Raw genomic sequence first — 20,030 nt, forward strand, 5'->3', positions numbered from 1 at the left:
AGGGAAAAGCAGCTCCAGCTCCTCATCCACTGGTTGCATTTGTCTTCTGGACTCTGAACCAGTCCCACCCAGCTACAGCTTCCACAGTCTCAGTTCATTATTCTGCTTCTTTATGGTCTAGCTATACAAAATGCATTTTTAGGCAACATTTTGTCTCCTATCCACCACACCAAGTACTCCATGCCACACATCACCCTTTTGAAGGTATTCTGTCATTTTATTTTAAGCCTGGATATTTAATCTGCTCCTTTACACCCCTCAACTCTCCCCAGTCCATTCACCACTAATAAAGAGGCAGTAACAACTATCTGGAGGCAGAGGATTCCTTAATTCAGCTTCACCAGCAGAGAAAACATGTCCTGTAGCTAAACACTCGCTCTCACTGGTGTGGCAAGAAAGCTGACAAAGTATTTTCCAGCCAAAAGATGCTGCCAAAGCCTATTTTGAGGGCCCCACCCCTGGACAATGAGACGGCTTCAGCTTCTGGCCTGTTTGGCTGTTGTGGTTGAGCTGAGTTGCTCAGCCTGCAGTGCCCAAAGAACCACAACCCCAGTTGTCTGGATCCTCCCAGACAAATTCAGTAGGTGTGTGAAAAAAATAAACAAAACAACAACAAACCTGTCTCACCTGGTTTACCTTATTTTCATTGGGATCCGCTACACGGTCTAGTCCATAGTCAAGGGTGTTGATCATGCCGGGCTGTTATGAACAAGAAACATCAGTAGCTTTATAACTCATTTGTTTTAAAGTTTGTGGTTCACACAAATGCATGAGGAGACCCAAAGGGCTCCACTGCCAGCAGCTCCCTGGGGGAGCTCTGCCCCTGGAATCTGGGAACGCTGCCCTCTGAGCATGGGTGCCACCTTGCACCTCTGAGAGCAACCAAGGAGAAGGGCGTGGACTTGGAGCTTGGACTTCTGGCTGACTCCTTCCCCGGGGAGAAGTGACAGGGTGCACAGCCCGAGCCCATGCTCCTTTGTGTCTGTGTGTGTCCCAGGTGGCTGCAGGGAGGGCGCTGCCGAGGCACTACAGCCACACGCAGACGTCCTGTCCTTACCGGAGTTCGGTTCACCAGCCAGTAGGCTCTCTCCTGGCAGTCCAGGGCATACCTGTCCGCCTTCTTCCGCTCCTTCCCTGCCCTGCAAAGCCAACAACAGGATTTAACTCTACCAGGGGAGTTAATTCTGCTCTTCTAACACTAGTGTGATGAGAAAGGCAGCACAGCCCCAGCCTCCCCGCCCAGCCTGACAGCACCATGCTCTCACGCAGCCTGCTGACCACACCTCACCCTGCCTAATTCTGCACTGCAGATCATGCTGTTCACATGGCCACACATGACTGTAGCTTTTGAGAAATCATCATCTTCCTGAGCTCAGCTGGGAGCAGACACATCCTCTTTTGATTAGACAGACAGTCCTTTGGTAGAGTTTTACACTAACAACCCACTACTTGCAGTCAGTCCTGCTGCCTCATGTTTATCTGTCTCCCATATCCCCGGGCAGTGTCTGAGGACTGCCATGCAGATACATCCTGGACACATCTCATCCCTGTCTCACAGGAAAGAGGGGCATTTCTCACAGAAATTATTTGGAAGTGGGGCCAAGCAGTGTTCCCAGGCACTAAAACCCAAACCACCTCTACTATTAAATAGAAGCACCACCAGCATGGCTTGGGCTTGTACCAACTAATCCTTTCCCAGGCAAGTTCTGGGCACAATTTGGGACTCAGCATGGGCAAGGGAGCATTCCCCAAAGGCTGTTTGCATGTGGCCACCCTGCTGTGGTTAACAGGGTGGATGTGGGCTGTTCTGCACCAGTCTGCCCCAGCCTCAGACGTGGTTAATCTACCAGTTCAGACACAGTCTCGGTATCTAACTTTAAAACTGCATTTGGCATCTCTTAGCCCAAAGTCTGACCTCAATTTACAAGAACAACAGTCTTGTGTTTAATGAGACACTTATCTGATGAGCTGAATTCTGATGACTTGGCTACCTTCCCAGTGAAGGCAGAAACACTGCTGAACAGCAGAGGCAGTGCCTGCTGTGCTGGCAGGTAAAATAAAAGGTAAAAGGAATCCACAGAAGTAGGAAAGATCCTATCTCCAAAGGATCTCATCTCATGTTCACTAACTTTCCTGGGAATTTGAAGGACTCAGCTCCTAAAGTCATTTTGGCTGGGTGCCTAAGTATGCACTTCAGAGTTTTTCTCCAGAAGTCCCTGCTGGGAACATTTACTGCTTCTTCATTCAGGCCATTCAGTTCAGCTGTGAGACATGTACAAGCAGTACTGGAACCAGACCAGTAACAGGTCCTAACACCAGTGCCCGATCCCAGATGCTCATGGAGACCCCTGAGCTAAAAGCAGCAGCCTCTACTGAGGGCTTGCAGGCTGCAGCATCAGACCCTGGCTTCTTCAGGGGGTCACATCAGGTGCAAAACCTAACACACCCTCCCTTGCACACTTATGCATGTGCAAAAACCATTTGCAGGGAGGCATGTGGGCATCAGCAGGAACAGCACCCACCCCCTGTGCTCAGCCCTGTCCAACCACACCAAATCCACACCTTTGGCAGACAAAGGGCAGGGAACACAGCAGGTGCTGCAGGCCAGGGGGAGGCTCTGCAAGCAGCCACTCGGTCATTTGAAAACTGCTGAAATCCCCACTCCCAAAGTGTGAACACAGTTTACCTTGTTAGCTGGAGGAACCCCCAGGTGATAGGAAACAACCTTGAGAGGCACTTGCAAGTTATTTTAGAGCTGCAGTTTATGGTTTTAAAATGCAATTTAACTGTGTGCCATGGCAGTGAAGTTCTGCCCCCACACACACTAAATATGGGAACAAAAGTCAACTCACTTATACTGCTCTTTGGCCTGCATAATGACAAAATCCCACTTGTAGTTCAGTTTTTGATTGAGCATGTTGTAATGTTCCTGGAATAAAAATAAAAAAGCAGTTAGTGTGAAAATTCTGGACAAGGAGCTCCCATGCTAGGGTGTTCTTGACTCTTCAGAGCTACACTGGGCCAAGAAATCTGGATTGTTCTGAATATAATTACAGCAATTGCAACAGTTCAAAAACACCACCTCGAGGAGAGCAATTATCCCTGCTAAAATTATCAGTGACCAGAGTATTTTCCTGTACTGGCCACTTTTTCACTTCCAAAATTTTGACTTCTGACATTGCTGGAGTAACATCTCATACAACTAAGAGGTAATTTTTTTTGCCACACTCTATTAGCAACAGAAGAGTAAAGCTATAGCAAACAAGAGGCTTGCAATAGGACAAGTACAACATCTCCTTACCTTTTCATACTCCTCTAAAATCCCTTTCCTCTTAATGTTCTTCTTTGCCAGGTAAATCGCTGTGGAGGGAGAAGCAAATAAGCAGGCTCTTCTACTTAGATGCACAAATCCAAGAAGAATTAAAAATTTACTCAGATGACAAACACAGGAATCTTTGGCACAGTTACTTCCTGGGCATGAGCTCCAAGCTCACAAAAACTCACAGAAGAAAAATGAACTTGCTGCTTTCACTGATGCTTCATGAGCCAGTACCCAGGCTGGGAGTAATCACACAGAATGGGCAGTGCATACCTCCTGCCAGCAGCCACTCCCTTGGGAATTCAGCCAGGGCTTGACAGGTCACAGGACACTGGACAATATCTTTAACAAGTTGAGGTTCTTCAGAGTTTGACCTCCAAGTTTTCCAAACACAGACTAAAGTTTTGTTACAAAGTTCTATTAAAAACATTCCAATCTAAAATGGGATTTCTTATTTCTCCAGATCTACAGCATCATACAGATAAAAGCCACAAGGGAAACCCTGGTATAAACAACTCAGTCTGTGGACTGCACAGCCTGCAGAAGCAAACCAAGGTGATCAGCCCCAGTTTCATGACCAGCCCTACAATAAAAAGCACTACAAAGGCAACAAAAATTAATATGGAAAGAGCCCTCAGGAGATATTGTTCAGGAGGTGTGGTGCAAGCTACCACTTACCGTAGTCTGTGTCGTCAGCAGGCCAGCTCTGCACGGGCCAGAAATAGGGGGTCTGCAGAGAAACGAGCCTTTCATTAGTGCACAGCAGCCTTGAGCTCACAGCACCACCTGCACTGGAGGAGAGGAAACCTCTCCTGGGCCATACTGGGAGCCTCAACCCCTCAGCTGTGTGTCAGCTGCAGCTGGAGAATCAAGGTTGCCAATGTCAAACCCACTCCTGCTCTGCAGTTGGTTCACATGCCAACCTCTCACTGCTGCCTGCACATTCACACTGAGGTGCTGGAGCCTGATGTGGCACCATGAGTCCTCACTCAAAGCACAAAGGAGGGTACTCCAATTTCCCATCCTAGTGGAAACAGTCCAACCATGAACCTTGATAACATCCCATTATTACTCTGCTTTTTGTGTATTCATTATTCAGTCTCCCCACATGATTCTATTTTCAACCAGCTATTCCATTTGCTACTTTAAGACCTCAGAAGAAAGCACAGTTATTTGAAGTTGAAGAAGCATGCTAAGTTAGTCGAAGGAAGTATGACAGTTGCCCTGTAAACTGTAATCTGGCATGCAGAACTGGGGGAACTGGCCTGAGGCTTTTCTGTGGGTCCCTTCCTCCTTCCTCCTGTACACTGAACAACGAGCACAGTCCCACAACGTGGCCTCATGACTACAGCTCCCAGGGAATTGTCCCACCTGCCTGACTTTAAAACTGGTGAACTCCCTCACAGTGGCTTTAGACAAGGTGCAACTCACTTGAAACCTGTACAGGCTGACGTCTGGTTTAAGGGTGAGATTCTTTGGCTCCTGAAGAGGGTAGATGTATCCATATTTAACAAACAGGTCCCCCAGGTGGAGTGCCTCTGAAAATGGAGAAGGCAAATGTTTTGATAACACATGAACACTGCACTGAATTTAAAAGTGAGCTTCTACTCCAGAGAGACTAATTAACCTAAGAGGTTTTGACTATGGAGATCCTGAAGTTCTACAACTCAAAGCTGAAAAAGCCTCAAATTTTACATTTCTACCCACCTTCCGGAGTGATCTGCAAGCGTTGGAGAATCCACTGCATTATATCATTACCTGAAAAGCAAAGAAAACATCAGGTGCTTGAAACTGGGAGTGTGCCAAAATTCATGGGCCAAAATGAGTCCTCTCCAGTCTTCACCCCTCTGTGCTCTGGACCCCACCAAGTGCACAAACCCCTCCCTTCTTGCAAACATGCTTTCAAATGCACCAAGCAAGAGAAACAGAGATAAAACACACTGCAAAGCCCCCAGGGGCCATGCTATCATTCAGGCTTTCTCCTGACCAAGCAGGCATCAGCCTCTGTGAGAGGGAGCCCCAGGCAGCAGTGACCTCAGGATGGCACAGCTTGAGTGGGCAGAAGCACACGTTGCCTGAGGAACATTTAAACCCTCAGCATTGGCTTAGAAAGGACTTAAGCCGTGCAGCTTCCACACCCAGGGAAGGTGAAGTGCCCCTTGTTTTGCACCATCTTATCTTTAAAGATCCACTGCAAAGTATCTCCAGATTCACAGAGTTCTGTCCCATCTCAGTTTTAGTGACAGACCAGTGACCGGTCCTCTGGAGTCCTCTAAGAGACATGACTTTCAGTGCAGAAGGGATTTCCAAGTCTCAGATCCAAGTAACAGGACATATCAAAGAGCAACAAGATTTCTGCATTCACAAACACTTCATCTCTCCCATTTCTTTTGGTGGGCTGTGGTCAGTCATACACACAGACAGCAGAAGACTCCAGCAGTTTTAACTTTACGTTGTGGGGGCAAATTTTACAAACCACCTTCCAAGTGCCCACATTTCCTGATCAATTACTGGTCTTTTCCTCCAAACATTCCTCAGGATTGCAGACCAAGGTATTGACCTTTCTTGACATTGCAGTGCTGACTTAACTTTCTAATAGGGGCTCAGAGCTCTTATCCTACTGCCTGCTTCCTGAAATAGATGAAATTAAAGGATTATCCCATCACTCTGTTCTAGACAGCTCTCTGTAAGCATTTTGCCCCAAAGGTGTGCATTTAACTTGGAGGTTTGTTTGCCTTTTCTGTTGTAAACCAATTTACTGACACTGAATTTAACTAGTTAGCTTCCTGCTAAGAGCAAAGCTCTTTCCAGTGGATCTGTGCCCACTGCTCTAATGTCTTCCTCACTCCCTTGTGAAACATGATTCAGTCTCTTTTGCAACCCCCTGAAGTCAGCCAGTATAAATGCAACTTGCATGGCTCCAAGAATATCACAATTCAGAAAGTGATGACTGGCACACAAGGAGACTGGAACTCGCCTGTCACAAGTTGAGTAGAATTTATGATTTATGCAAGAAGGAACTTGTAGCAATTCTGGTTAAGGAACCAGAAGAAGGCAGACAGCACGCGACAAGGATAAGCACCAACGGGCATCTTCCCTCCACATCATCTAGCCACAGGCTTTTGGGAAGTGGTATTTTACATTGGTCAGACAGGACGAGAAGTACTTGTTCCCCCTGCACTCCATCTAGGTGGCACGACACTCTCAGTGCAGCAGAAACTTTTCTACAGCACTGCCTTAACTAGTCACCAGCAGCTAGGGGAGGCAAGGCTCCTCCTTGGCAGATGCAAAGCACTCCACCAAATTCAGCTGCACCACAGCTATATGAGCCAGGATATGATTTGGATAAAGCTTCAGATGTCATCCAAGTTCTCCTTATCCTTTCACTGACTGATTGTACCCATGGGCAAAGTACTTAATCTCAGAGCCTCTGCTTCCTCCTTTTTTAAAAAAAAAAACTGGGGCAAACAATACACAGGCCCTACAGGGCTTTGCAAATACAGTAGGGGAAGAAATAATCTATTTGGCTAAGTTTTCTCCTGAGTTGCACGGAGCAAGCTCCCTCGTTTCAGTGGGAGTTTTTGTTCCGAATTTCAAAGTGCTGTAGCATGTGTGAGTATTTATAGTGGAGGATCCCTTGCAAGAGCTTTTGTGCAGGCTTGGAGCACAGGGAAGCAGAGCTGCTGATAGTGCCCTGTGAAAGGAGTTGGCAGGCATAAAGGAGACTGTGATAAGAGCTGCCTGTAATGCCATACATGACACAGCACAGCTCCCAGTCTGATGCTTGTTCAGTCTGCTTGAAGGAGGAAAAGCTGTCATTTGGAGGCAGAGAAGTGGGCTGAATATTTTGTTCTTTTCCTGCATACTGAAGAAAAATAATCATTAGCAGAAAATATTAAAACGAAGACTAATTGTTTATTGTTCCTTTCAGAAGTTCCATCTGACTTCAGTCTGCCTGTTTTAACTGGATTTTAATATTAATCCTTATTTGTGATCCAGCCCCACCAGGAATACAACAGGCCTGGAGGCTTAAGGTCTGTTCATCTGTACGCTAAGAAAAAGGAAGGTAACTTGAAGTAACCTCACATGAGGCAGCTAAAAACATATGATCATCAATCTTTGTGCCTCTGAGTCAAAGAGTTAGAAGTGCAATGAGATCTGAGTGAGAATGAACTAAAGGGAGCAGGTATGTGTCAAAGGACGTACAGCAAATATTTTTGGGAACACAGGCTCCCCTGTTCACCCAGGCAGCAGTAAACCTGGGCAGGGGGGGCATGGGATCCACACACAGCTTTTCTCCAAGGACCTTCTTTGGCTTGGTGTCTTCCCGAGGGAAAGGTCTTACCTGTCACAGCGTGTGGGATGTTTGTGATCATCACGACCTGCGTCTGTGTCTTGATGCCCTTGTCTGGATTCTGCATCTCCATCATCAGTGCTTCAACCTGCAAAGCAGAGACAGGGCACATAACAGGAGTAGCCAGAAGGGAGCCCCAGGACTACCCCAGCTCTGGGCAGCATCCCAAAGGGGCGTGCAGTGCTGTGCCTCACAAACAAGTGCAATGACCACAGTTGTCTCCAAACCTCCCCCTTTCCATGGCATTTTCAGAGATGTCACCTCCCAACCATGCCAGCTTTTACACCAACTCACAGTGTCTCTCCCTTCTACAAAAGGGACATGCACAGCTGGAGTTAACAGATAAGGGACAGGACTCCATGAGAGCTGAGATAAAAAAAAAACCTAACTCCCTGCTACCCATAAATGTACCTTCTACCCTTTTCTGGCTCAGTGGGTTATTTGGTGGGGCGGTGGGAAAGAAAAAGTGAGCAGAAAATAAAATCTGTGTTTCTATTGCACAAATATCCCAGCTGTGCACAGACGTGTAGATACGCGCCAAGAAAATAAGCAATATTTTGGCTGAAGACCAAACAGCAAAGGTTCTGTTTCTGGCCTGCAGATAATCACCAGACAGGACTTCGGAAGAACAAGAGGACAAGCACATCACTTTGCTCCAGGGCTAAGGAAGAAACTCAAACCCAGGGGAGATGAGGACGGCCTGTCCATTGAGAAGGCACAGCCACCACCCCAGCCAAGGCTTTGAAAAGCAGGCCAAGGACTGGTTCTAGCAGGGACCAGAATTTACATGTGGGAAAGCAGACTGAAAACACAGAAATGGAGCCCCCCTCTTAGGAAGGAGGTGTCCAGGGGACACATTTCCAGCCATTCCTGGAGATCAGCTCTGACCCACCAAGGGTCTCAGCAGCCTCTATGGGCAGCAAAGCTCAGTCCCTCTGGGGACAGGGCAGAGACACATCATCCAGAGCAAGGCACCCTCCTGTCTGGCAGCTGTTTATAGACTCACTGCCCAAGTTTTTAAGAGATTGTGTTACAGAGGATGAGTCTCACCCTCAGGGCCAGACTTCTTTTCTTTCTGTTTCCCAGTTATATTTTTTCCTTCTCCCTCTTTTTTTTTTTTTTTTAAAGATGTACATCTTAAGGGCTATTTTCCTTCTCTTATATTTGACTTCTTGCTAGCACCATCCTAAAAGTGCCAGAGCCTCCTACTTGCACTCAGGATCCTCTGCTCAGACACCAATTTGAGCACACTCCTCATCTCCTCCTTTTAGATTATCTGAGTGTTGGGAGAGCATTTGCTTTGTGGAAGATGCTCTTCCTTTTGTCTTCTGCTTCCAGAGGTATTAAATCACAACTGGTCCAACAGGACCAATTTGGTCTCTCTGCACATTTATTTTGGGTGAGGCTGTAGCTTTTTAACTAGGATTAGAGGATTTAATGCGTGTGACTTGATGACACACATGCATAATGAAGGGTATTGTCTTCACAGGCACCACAGTGACTTTGGTCCCAAGTCTTGCCAAGTTTAGCTAGGATTTAAGCCTGTAGTGACAGGATACACTCTGGGCTTGACAGCAAAAAGGGATTTTCAACTGTTTTTAAAGCCAGTATCAAATTAATACCAAACTGGAGAAGCCTCATAAAATGACACACAAATATTTGTATGAAAACTTACATAAAATATTTTCAAATAGCAAAACCAGAACTAAAACAATGGAATATTGATACTGTTGTAGACCTTTGAACTGAATCCCCAATTTTGGCCTCAGCAAGTTCAACATCAGGCATGAAGAGATGCCTGTGGAGCTGCATGAGACAAAGTGGGGCCAGACAGTCCAGCAGGCAGGGCACTAATTTAGGAAACTCAGTTCAGTTCCCTCTCAGCCAACATGGGTGATCTTGGGCAAGTCTCTTACTCTCTCCATCCCTGCGTGTCCGCAGGCAGGACCGTGTCAGCACAGAGGGGCACTGGGGGCAAACCCTGCTTGCTCATCAGCACCATTCTGCAGTGCCCAGGTCACCAGGCAGGTCCCACCAGGCTCTAGTGGAACTCATCCCTGCCAGCAGGAGAGCACACCCTGCCCCAGCACGGGGCTGCTGTTCGCTCCCTGGTGGGCTTGAGAGACGCATCTTTACCAGCTGAGAGCAAGGAGCTCGGCCCAGAAACCCACGCAGCCTCCCAGCACAGCATGTTCCCTTTCTGCAGAGAGCTCCAGATTCTTGTCACATTCATACCCTGCCGGGCTCCCTCTTGTCATTGAAGAAATAATATATATTAAAAAGAAACAAGTGGGATGAGCCAGGGTGCTGCTGTTGGGGGTGCCTGCTGCTCTGGCTGCAAGCCGTGCACTTTGCTGATCAAACCTCAGCCTGCCTCTTCCTCTTCTCCTAAGGGAGCACTGCTGATTACGGGCTGCTGGCAATTAGGAGCTGCTATCAGCACCAGCCTGCTGGTGGGAGGGGGGGAAGGCTGGTGAAAACACAGTGGGAACAGTTACTGGCTTTGCCAAGGGCTCTAACACATTTTGTCACACTTTCAGCTAGGGGAGCTCTGTCTGGTTTGAGTTTTGTAGAGCCAGAAGCCACTTCCTGATGCTGGTTGACAGGTGGAGATGCACACAGAGGTAAATATCATCAGGAGGACTGGTAAAGGAGTCAGGCTCTGGAGCAAGCTCACCTCAAGCACAGAGCCACCACGAAGCATGAGCCCCACTGAGGTCTCTCCCTTCAGGTCAACTGGAATCTCTGCACGGAGGTGACCTCACCCCAAAAGCCACAGAGGAGACAGCAGGAAAACTGTCTGTCCCCATCCGACTGCAACAAGTCACCAGGTTCACTGAGTGCAAAGCAAAACTTGAACTTGCAAATGGTAAAAAAAAAAAGCATCACTGCATTTCAGGAGTACATAGGAAGCCCTGGGGAGGGTGAGGATCCTCTCTGCAAATCCTCAGTGGTTAATGGAGTGCCCATGGTTCTGGAGGAGGAAGCTGGATCCAGCAGGGATGCTCTCCCATAGAAGGAAGCAGTAGGGGCTGACGGATTGCTTGTTACCCTGGGTGTTTTTCCCATCTTTATCTCTCTGAGCTTTACCCCTTGGGCTCCCACCAACTCCCCAAGCTCAGGGCATCCCCACCACCAAAGCCTCAGGCTCCGGGTGCCAAGGCTGACAAAACAGCAATACAGTTCTGAGGTGAGGAGTTAATCTCCTCTCAGCATCAACCCAGACAGAGGCAGCTTTGCTTCAGATCTAAGACAGACAAATTTTCCCAGCAGGCTCCAGCTCCCAGCCAAGTGCCTACTCCTGGTGCTATAATTAAACATCTGTTTTCTCCATTGTGAGTATTTGCCCAGTTCCAGCCCTCCTTGCTCCCTGTTTACAAAGATCATCCCTCCCTGTTCTGATTTCTAAGGTAGCAATGCAGTTCATCACAACTCTGGCCTCAGAAGACTAATCCAATTGTTTTCTAAGTCTACAACTAACAATCCTGCTTTTCACATTCATGGATGATGAGAAAAAAAGAACAAGTGGGGAAAAACAAAACAAAACAAAAATCAATTGTTAACCACCTAAAACTTCCTGCTTTTTCTTAATTAAAGCTGAGAGGAGGCCTGTTCCCACCCAGTGCACCAGTGATCCCACTCCCAGAGGAAGTCAACCTGTGGACAGGAGGGCAGGGCTGTAGCTGGCTCTTCCCACGTGCTCCCTCTTCCCTCACTGTGCTGCCCTCACCCCTCTGCATGAGCATCCTACCTAAACCCACAAGGCAACAAAACCCAATCCAAAGCACAGTCCCAGCTGGGCAACTACACAGCCTCTCACCAGGGCTGCTCAGAGCACCTCATGCACAGCAGAAATGCATAGCACCAGCATCTTCCCATTTGGAATAAGGAAAGGGAGGATGGGCTGAGGCTGAGCTTGGCCTAAGGCTCAGCTCCAGCCATACCCAGGGCTCCAAATAAGCAGAGAGCAGGAGTCTGATGGATAAGCTCCTTCCAGCAAAAACGTAATTCAGATGCTTACACACCTTGATAAGTGTCCAGATGAGGACAAGCAGCTGCTGGAGAGTATAAGCCTGGAGAAATAAAGTCAGGCTGGAGAAGCCCCCAGCCATGCTGCAGATCCCAGGCCAGTCTCTCCCCAGTTGCAGCACCGCTTCAGGAGGAGCCATTGGGAACCAGAGGAAGGAGGAGGCAGGGGAAAAAGGCAAGTGGCATCCATCAGCCCTGCCCACGAGGCATGAGTCACGGTGCAGCTCATGTAGCACAGCAAGGAAAAATACACAGCCTGGAGAGCACAACCCTGCCCGGCGCTGCCTCCTGCTCTGCCAGCTGATGCCCTGTGGAGGCCAGATCCTGGCTGCTGGGGGAGGCACCCGCACCAAGAGCTTGGGCTAATTCAAGCTCTCCTAGCATCTGACCAAGTGCACACAGCCAAAATGCATTTCAGAGGCTTCCTCCCTGCCCTGACAGACTGTTGTGCCAATATTATTCTTCCTAAAACAGTTTAGGAGGGGGAAAATAAAGGAATAAAACATGAACTAGCAGGGCCTTGGAGGGGGCTCTCTGATTCCCTCATGGTTCAGCTATTAAGACCAAGCTCTACATCCAGCCAGTGCTGTGCAGAGAAGCCTCACAGCAAGTACACAGCACTGCCCACCCCTGTAGAGCAAACCCCTTGGTGTTTCAGGGCTGCTCTGAGCACACGGCCATCACACACAGACCACACTGCCAGGTGACAGCCAAGGCTCCATCCACAGCTTCCCTGGGGTCTGAGAAAAACAAAGGAGGAAGGAATGCAGAGAGAAGAGCCCAGAGCCTTTCTGCTGATGATGTGGTTGCTTCCCTGCCTTGTGCTAACAGGTCTTAGGCTTGGAAAGCTCTAGAACTACTCAGACCCTCTCACTGCTCACAGCCCGAGTGGCACATGCTCCATAACAGCAGTTCACTGTATTTTAGCAGATCTTCCCACCTGAGGAACTCAGAGCACCTCACAAGGACTGCTACCCTCCCACAGAGCAGCTAAAGCACAGCTACTGTAGGTTGTTTTCTCAAAGCACACAGCTTCTCCTCTGCACCCCCACATAAAACTCCACATATTACTCAGTGCAGAATTTAGCCCAGAGAATTTCCTTTGGCAGGGCTCCCCAGCCAAGTTTACCTTGAAAGACACAACATGAAGGAAAATACCTTATTTACATTCTGTAGCATAAAAAGTACAGTGCTTGTATTGCCAGGCTCATGCCTTAGCACCGAGGAACCCAAATTTTCCCCCTTCCTCTCTCCCTGGAAACCTCCTCAAGTCGTGGGCGTCGCAGCAACTGGCTGGCTGTACTTGTCACTGGAAATTCAGCTAATTCCACTCAACAGGATAAGCCACAGGCAAGAGGTGGGCTGGGAGAAAAGCTAGCTTAACACTCTGCTTTTTAAAATCTGCAGATACCAGTTATACTAAAACTGGCTACACTTTTGAATGAATGCTACAGAAAAAAAAAGAACACCCAATGCTTTGCAAAATGATGCATCCATCTAAAAGTGTAGGCACACACCTTCCCACTCTTTCAGCTGCTTCTGGTCACAAATACGTTTGTTTCTGGTCACAAATATGCTTGTTTCTGAAAAAGCGGAAAGAGGCAGGGAGCAGACAGTTGGCCATGACACATCCTCAGAAAGCAGACAACAGGTGGAAGCACTGGGAACATACACACTGGACTGACCACAGCCCAGAGCTGAACCGAGTGATCTGGTGCCACATTTTGATGTTTTTTCCCCTGGGAAGTTACACAGTTTTGGGGGTCTTTGGGGAAAACGGAAGGAGAGGGAGAAAACTTGTAAAGACAATAATTAAGCTGGGGCTAAGCTACAAAAATAAACAAAATTACCGGTTTATTTCCTCCATGACTTCAGCACACACTGCTCCTCAACCCCCCAGCCTGAATCCTGGAGCCAGACAGGATCCACACAACAGGTTGTGGCCTCTAGGATCTGGGGATAGGATTGTCACCCCTCGCACCCCACACCCCCAGAGATGCCCCAAAGAGCCGTGGCCGGGCAGGATGCTATGAACACGGGTCCCCCAGCCAGGAGCACAGGTCAGCGCTGCCCCGGGCACCGCATCGCCCCGCCCGGGCACCGCCCCGACGTGCCCACCAGGGTGGTGCGGCTGTCCCCCTGCGCTGCTCAGCCCCTCACCTTTTTCAGGAAGGCCATCCGGGGCCGGTAGCGCTGGCCCTGGTCGAGCCGTGTGACCGTCATGGTGCCGGACCGTGCAGCGGAGCGAGCTGGAAGCGCGGCAGCCCCGGGCGGGCGCACCTGGCTGCGGGCACTGGGCAACCCGCACGGCCTCCCAGCCGCGCCGGGGGCGGCGCCAGAGCTGCGCGTCGCAGCCAATCAGCGCCCGTCCTCCTACGCTCATTTACATGAAGGCGATGGGCGGTTCCAGAGCTGAGCGTCGCAGCCAATCAGCGCCCGCCTTCCTACGGTCATTTACATGAAGGCGGGAGGCGATGCCGGAGCTGCGTGTCGCAGCCAATCAGCATCCGTCGTTCCACACTCATTTACATGAAAGCGTGGGGCGGCGCGGCTGCCGCCTCGGCGCGCTGGTGGGAGCTGGGGGCGGGGCCGGGGGCGGGGCCGGGGGCGGGGCCTGTGCAGGCAGGGCCTGTGCAGGCAGGGCAGGAGCGGCCGGAGCCAGGAGCAGGGGAGGGGGTGATGGGGGCACAACGTGGTTCTGGGGGTGCAAGGTCCTTTAGCTGTCCATAAGAGCAGAGCTTGGCAGATACACTGAAAACGGTGGCGTTAGGGAGGGGGAGGCAGGAGCTGGCAAAGTCCCTGCTCCCCTCCAGAGAGAGGACAATCCTTCCCCAAAACAAGCCTGGTCTGGAGCCAGGGTAAACAAAGGGCACCTAGAACCAAGCTGTGACTGAGCATCATCCAGAGGAATGTCACAATGATGATCCAAGGGCTGGAGCACCTCTGCTATGGAGACAGGCTGAGAGAGTTGGGGTTGTTCAGCCTGGAGAAAGCTCTGGGGAGACCTTAGAGCACCTTCCAGTACCTGAAGGGGCTACAAAAAAAGCTGGAGAGGGACTTTTTACAAGGCCATGGAGTGATAGGACAAGGGGCAATGGTTTCAGGCTGAAAGCAGAGATTTAGATCCGATATTTGCATGACATTCTTCACTCTGATAGAGATGCTGGCCCAGGTTGCCAGGAGAAGTTATGGCTGCCCCATCCCTGGAAGTGTTCAAGTGCAGGTTGGATGGGGCTTGGAGCAACCTGATCTAGTGGGAGGTGTCCCTGCCCATGCAGGAGGGTTGGAACTAGATGATCTTTAAGGTCCCTCCAACCCAAAGCATTCTATGATTGGGTGTGTGGCAGAGGTAAGCAATGCTTCAGGCATCTGTTCCTTGAATGCCACCAGTCTTGGTCAGCTCAGTTCAGCTCAGCTGTGGAAGCCAGTCAGGTGGTTTTTGGCTTTGCCATGTGGGGAAACTGTGACTAATGGCGACCAGAGGAAGAGCACAGGGCTACAAGGTGCTTCCTCATGATGGGGCTGTCTCTTGCCAGTGAGTGTGGGAACAGTACCCCACTGGCAGCACTGGAAACCAAGAGCTCCAATTCTCTGGTTTCTTCAGACAACAGTGGAATTTTCTCCTATGCCCAGGGCTTGGCCTGCCAGCACAGCTGGGCAGGGGAGAGGGCTGGCTCCTCACTCACACAGAACCTAATGGTGCCAAGGCTTGTATGAGGCATTCCCAGGAATTCCTGCCAGCCTCGTGGACACATTGCCCTTTGCACATCACACACCTACACGTGCTGTGTGCCGACCTCCCTGCACAGCACGTGGAGAACCAGCACCCCAGGGAGTGTGTGCTCAGGCCCAGGTGTGCAGGGAGAGCCCTGGGTATGGGCTGGGCCAGCTCCCACACCACATCTCCATTAGCAGATCCCACCCAACACTGCCAGCACTCCCTATGCATCCCCCAGAACAGATCATACAGGCACATTTATACCTCCTCCTCCCTGTGAGCATCACACCCTCCACATCCGTGTTTCCCAGGCCCACAGGGAGTGCTCATGCTTCCCACACATGTGTTGCTGTTTCTCAGGGCAGCTCCTTCCCCACCACCATGTCTGTTACTTCCAATGTTACCATCTGTGGTTCACACACTTGAGGAAAGCACGCTGGCTCTGAGCTGGGAGCTGAGTGCTTTTTCCATTCATAGGAATACCCTGAAGGCACAGGCTGCACTCAGGAAAGTGTTTTATCTTTATCTCTGCTCCTTCACAGCATCTGTGCAAGCCAGCGCTTTGGAAAGCCTTTCTCCTGTGTCTGCTCTAAGTCATTCCCATAAGAAATCCCCCTATGAGTCACAGCAGTTGCTGGATCAGACACTCCTTACTACCCAAAAAGCTTTTCCCCATCTCTGCTCTGTGCTGCTGGATGATTTAATGACTATTGAGTAACCTCTATCATTCCACATGCTAGTATCAAAGTGATCGTACCTCACGCTTCAAGACATCAGCTGGTGGCCAAAAAAGGAGCAGGAGGAGAGTTCTTCACAGGTTTGCAGTGCCTCATAATTCAAGTGTTGAGGTGCTGTTTAGTCCTATGAAAAGATCTTGGTGGCCCTCTGAAATGGCAAAGGTGACAGAAACTCCAGCAGCATGGCGGGTCCTGGAGGCAAACAGCAGGAGAGAGGGAATTCAGAGTGGAGCCAGAGGAAGCAAAGGGGAGGACAATGAAGGCATGCAGGCATTTTGATGATGCTAACTAACAAACGTAATTCCATCTTTGTTTGGGAGACAGATACTGGCAGGAGAGTGGGATCTCTATACATAAAAGTAATATCAGGGTAAATAACACATAAAAAGATGTACCTCAGTTTGGTTTTGTAGGCAACATGGGAAAATAGTTCCTCTAAACAACTATTTTCCTTCCCCCTTCTGGGTGGTGGAAGGACTCAGAAGTACTCTAGGTGAGGTGCAAACACTGGCCCAAGTAAGGGATCAATAACAACCAACTGCATATGCTCCACAGACTTAAGAGGGATTTAAATGGCCATTTAATCCCAAAATACAGACTTTAAAAGTTCCAGTGAGGAATATAGTTGTCTTACTCATGAGAAACGTTTGAAAACTGGGTCTACAAAGGAACTCAGAAAGAACAAAATTTCTTTGTGGGAGATCCAGGAGATCTGAAGAGCTCAATCTGAGGTGTGAGCTCTTTAACTTGGCTGAGCTCCAGAGCTCCCAGTAAATTTAAATCCTGCTGATCCACCACAGAAATACCCCCATAGATTTTTTTTGACATTTCTAGTGTTCTCTGATAAGCTAAAATAAAGCCTGTGGGTATTTCTCTCTCCATTACAAAGCTACTTCATGTCTTTGCTCTAAAAGATGTCCAACGTAAATTCAGCTTTGTTAACAGTTGTAAACGACCCAAACCACCAATCCCAAGATGAGAGATGAACTGCATTTCACCTGCTGCCCAGGTGACCTCCCACAGCAGTTAATGTGCTGACCTGCCATGTGAGGCACAAGGTGTTTAAATCAGATTATACAGGCTTGGGCAGGGCAGACACTCCTGGGCCTCTAATCACAAAACCTGGACTGGTGGAAAGCAAACAATTCTACAGTGGCTGACGGAGTCCGGCTAGTTCATGTGTGAATTTGTTGGCCAAGAAAGCAAGGGACTTGGAGCGTGGGGGGGAGAGGCAAAGAGCACCAGCAGCAGCTGTGCAGACTCCCCAGGTTAGTCCTGGCCTTTCTGCACCCCAAATAATGACAGCAAACATTTCCAGAGGATTCCTTTGGCATCCCACTGCCTGCTTTCTACAATACATGCAGTTATTTATGTAACTGCAAGTTTACTTGGATGTTCCCACCTTGCACAGGGGATATGTGGTCCTGTAGTGAAAATCCACTGGTGGTTAATGCCTCACAGAGCATCAGTGCATGCTCACATGGTCCCCAGAGCCCACAGGACCCTCTCAGCCTGCACCCGCATCCATGCAGTGTCTCCTATCTGGGGAAAGGTCTGGTGAGAGCTGAATTTTATCCCTCTGTTCTCCTTGTGAAGCTCCCATAAGCTGTGATCCTTCTCAACAGACCCACTCTCAGTTTCTTGATAGTTTCTCTTGGGGAAAGCACTGCAGAGGGAGTCCCCCGTTTTTTCAAAGATCACATTTCCTACGTGGTTGCCCCTTCTTCACACATCAGAAGTTGAATCATGCAATACAAAAGTCACGTGGTGAGTAAACTACCTTTCTATCTAAGGAAACTGGGGACAGCCCTGAGGGGAAGGAAGGGGTAATGTAAGTGATGCAATGAGAATGGTGCTGTGAGTATGGCAGGTGGAGGCTGAATCGCAGGACGTGGTTCCTTCCAGGAAGATTTCAAAGGAGTTTACCAAAAATTATAATAATAAAATAGCGCAAACTGTGGCATAGAGAGAGACAGGACTTCATCTCAGGTCTCCCAGCAAGGCAATAGTTAAAGCAATAGCTCCAGAGTCCGTTGTCCTGTCTGGTAGGGCACAAATACTCAAAATGAGAAGCTTCCTCAGCAGCCACATGGGAAGAGCTGTGAGCACGAATGGGCAGCATTTGTTTCCTGTCACTCCTGGACTTTCCAGGGGCAGCAAAACTAAGGAAAGTGGCAAAGAGGAACCAGAAAGGCAAAACAGAGAAAGACCTTACACAGCCTGCTTTTGAGATGGGGCCTGGCTGCTGGGGTGAGAGGATGCAGCTGGGCTGGCACCTGACCAGGACTGAGCTATTTGGCTTCCACTGCTGAGCTGGATGATGCTGAGTCCACTTCAGTGTCCTCCCCAGGGAACACCCTCATCCTCAGTGCAGGAACAGCCCTTCCTGCTCTGCAGCACACTGAGAGCCATGCCTCTGTGCCAGGAGATTGGGAATGCTGTACCTAGGAGCTGTTGGAGGGCTTGCCAGGTGCTGGGAATGTGAAGGGGAGAGGAAGCCAGGGACTACCCAAGACTTGGGCAGCTGGATATGTGGAATGACAGTACTAAAGAATGAGGTGACTCATCCATCTATCCATCCATCCATTCATCCATCCATCCATCCATCCATCCATCCATCCATCCATCCATCCATCCATCCTTTCTTGCAGCCCAGGTTTTAGGTGCAGCTCACTGCTGGCCTGGAAGGCAAGGACTCACTGTGTCACCCTTGCTCAAGCCTGCCTCTTGCTTATCCTCACAGCTGCACAGCTCTGATTTTTTAAATCTGCTTCTGCCACTTCCAGCAGTTTTCATTTGGGTTCTACTTCACTGGTAGGTGTCCAATAGCTTCTCAAAAAGTAGGCAACTGACATTATTTCTATGTTTTGTGCTTGGCTTCCTTGTTTTTAACTCTCTCCTTCAACAAGAGGCAATAAATGTTCATTCTCCCTTAACAAGAACATTAAACTTTTTGAAGGAAAGAACAAGTGCTGCTACCAGTTCCACTTCGCAGGCAAGAAGCACGAAAGGAGAAACATTGGTAGGATTTTCATTCACTGAAAACTATTTAACTCCAAGAAGAACTGCATGAAGTCAGGAGTCCTCTACATTTCTGAGGGTGAGTTGAGAGCTGTGTCAAGCCAGCAAAGATCACTTAGTTTTAAAACTTGGACTAGAGCTCAGGAATGGCAGGATTCCACAGAAGTACCAAGACCACCAGGTCTTCTTGGATGACTTTCACACCACGTCTTGCTCTCCTGTGATAAATGCTTTTATATTTTGTAAGGCCATATGAAATAACTCCTGTGGAATTTATCTCCCTGCAGGGCCATCCCCTGTACCAGGTGTGACCACGGGTACTCCTCGCTGATTTTGATGCTGGGCTTTGCAGTCGAGGCAATGTGACATTTCCTTGTGTTACTCTCCTCTCACAGTCACTTCTGCCCTTTTCTAACTTAAGTTTATTGTTAGGAAAAAAAAAAAAAAAAAAAGGCAGCAGAAAAACTCTAAGGGGAAAAGTCAGCTGATATCAAAGTGAAGGAGATGTAAGGAGAGACAAATGTTTAATGTAATCCTTGCGTTTGTAATTGTGTGTATGTGCTTTCCTCACTTTAGTCTATAAATAGCCATGTCAGGAAAGCACAGCAGGGACATAGATGCGTGCAGCTGAGCTCCACCAGCCCTGCCTGTGCTGGCTGCTCAGTCAGACGTGTTTTATCTCTGTCCTTATGCCCACAGAACACAACCAGCGTGTCAGCGAGCAGGTATGTGAGACCACAGACTTGCTGATCTGACCAACAGGTTGTACTTAGGACTTCTCTGAGCAGCCTTGAAAAGTTGCATCAGTAACCAAAGCAATATAAAAGGTTACAGTATCTTTTTGCCTTTCAT

At 49.0% G+C, this 20,030-nt stretch overlaps 1 protein-coding gene across 4 annotated transcripts in view; it reads right to left on the reverse strand.

The window, feature by feature from the left end:
• RGS9 (regulator of G protein signaling 9) overlaps positions 1–20,030 on the reverse strand; it is a 36,099-nt gene that overhangs the window by 15,300 nt on the left and 769 nt on the right. For 2 of the 4 annotated variants that reach the window (XM_051634979.1, XM_051634983.1), the window contains exons 1-9: positions 13,863–13,989; positions 7,665–7,761; positions 5,027–5,077; positions 4,751–4,857; positions 3,998–4,049; positions 3,302–3,360; positions 2,853–2,929; positions 1,058–1,139; positions 637–699 (exon numbers count right to left, since the gene is read on the reverse strand). In XM_051634979.1, the coding sequence (XP_051490939.1) occupies positions 637–699; positions 1,058–1,139; positions 2,853–2,929; positions 3,302–3,360; positions 3,998–4,049; positions 4,751–4,857; positions 5,027–5,077; positions 7,665–7,761; positions 13,863–13,925 (651 nt within the window). In that variant the 5' untranslated portion in view covers positions 13,926–13,989. Of the gene's footprint in view, positions 1–636; positions 700–1,057; positions 1,140–2,852; positions 2,930–3,301; positions 3,361–3,997; positions 4,050–4,750; positions 4,858–5,026; positions 5,078–7,664; positions 7,762–13,219; positions 13,246–13,862; positions 13,990–16,177; positions 16,350–20,030 lie in introns of those variants that run through there. The other 2 variants (XM_051634981.1, XM_051634982.1) reach the window with 2 other exon arrangements.

This window comes from Apus apus, chromosome 17 (genome assembly GCF_020740795.1).
Source record: "Apus apus isolate bApuApu2 chromosome 17, bApuApu2.pri.cur, whole genome shotgun sequence".
NCBI lineage: Eukaryota > Metazoa > Chordata > Aves > Apodiformes > Apodidae > Apus > Apus apus.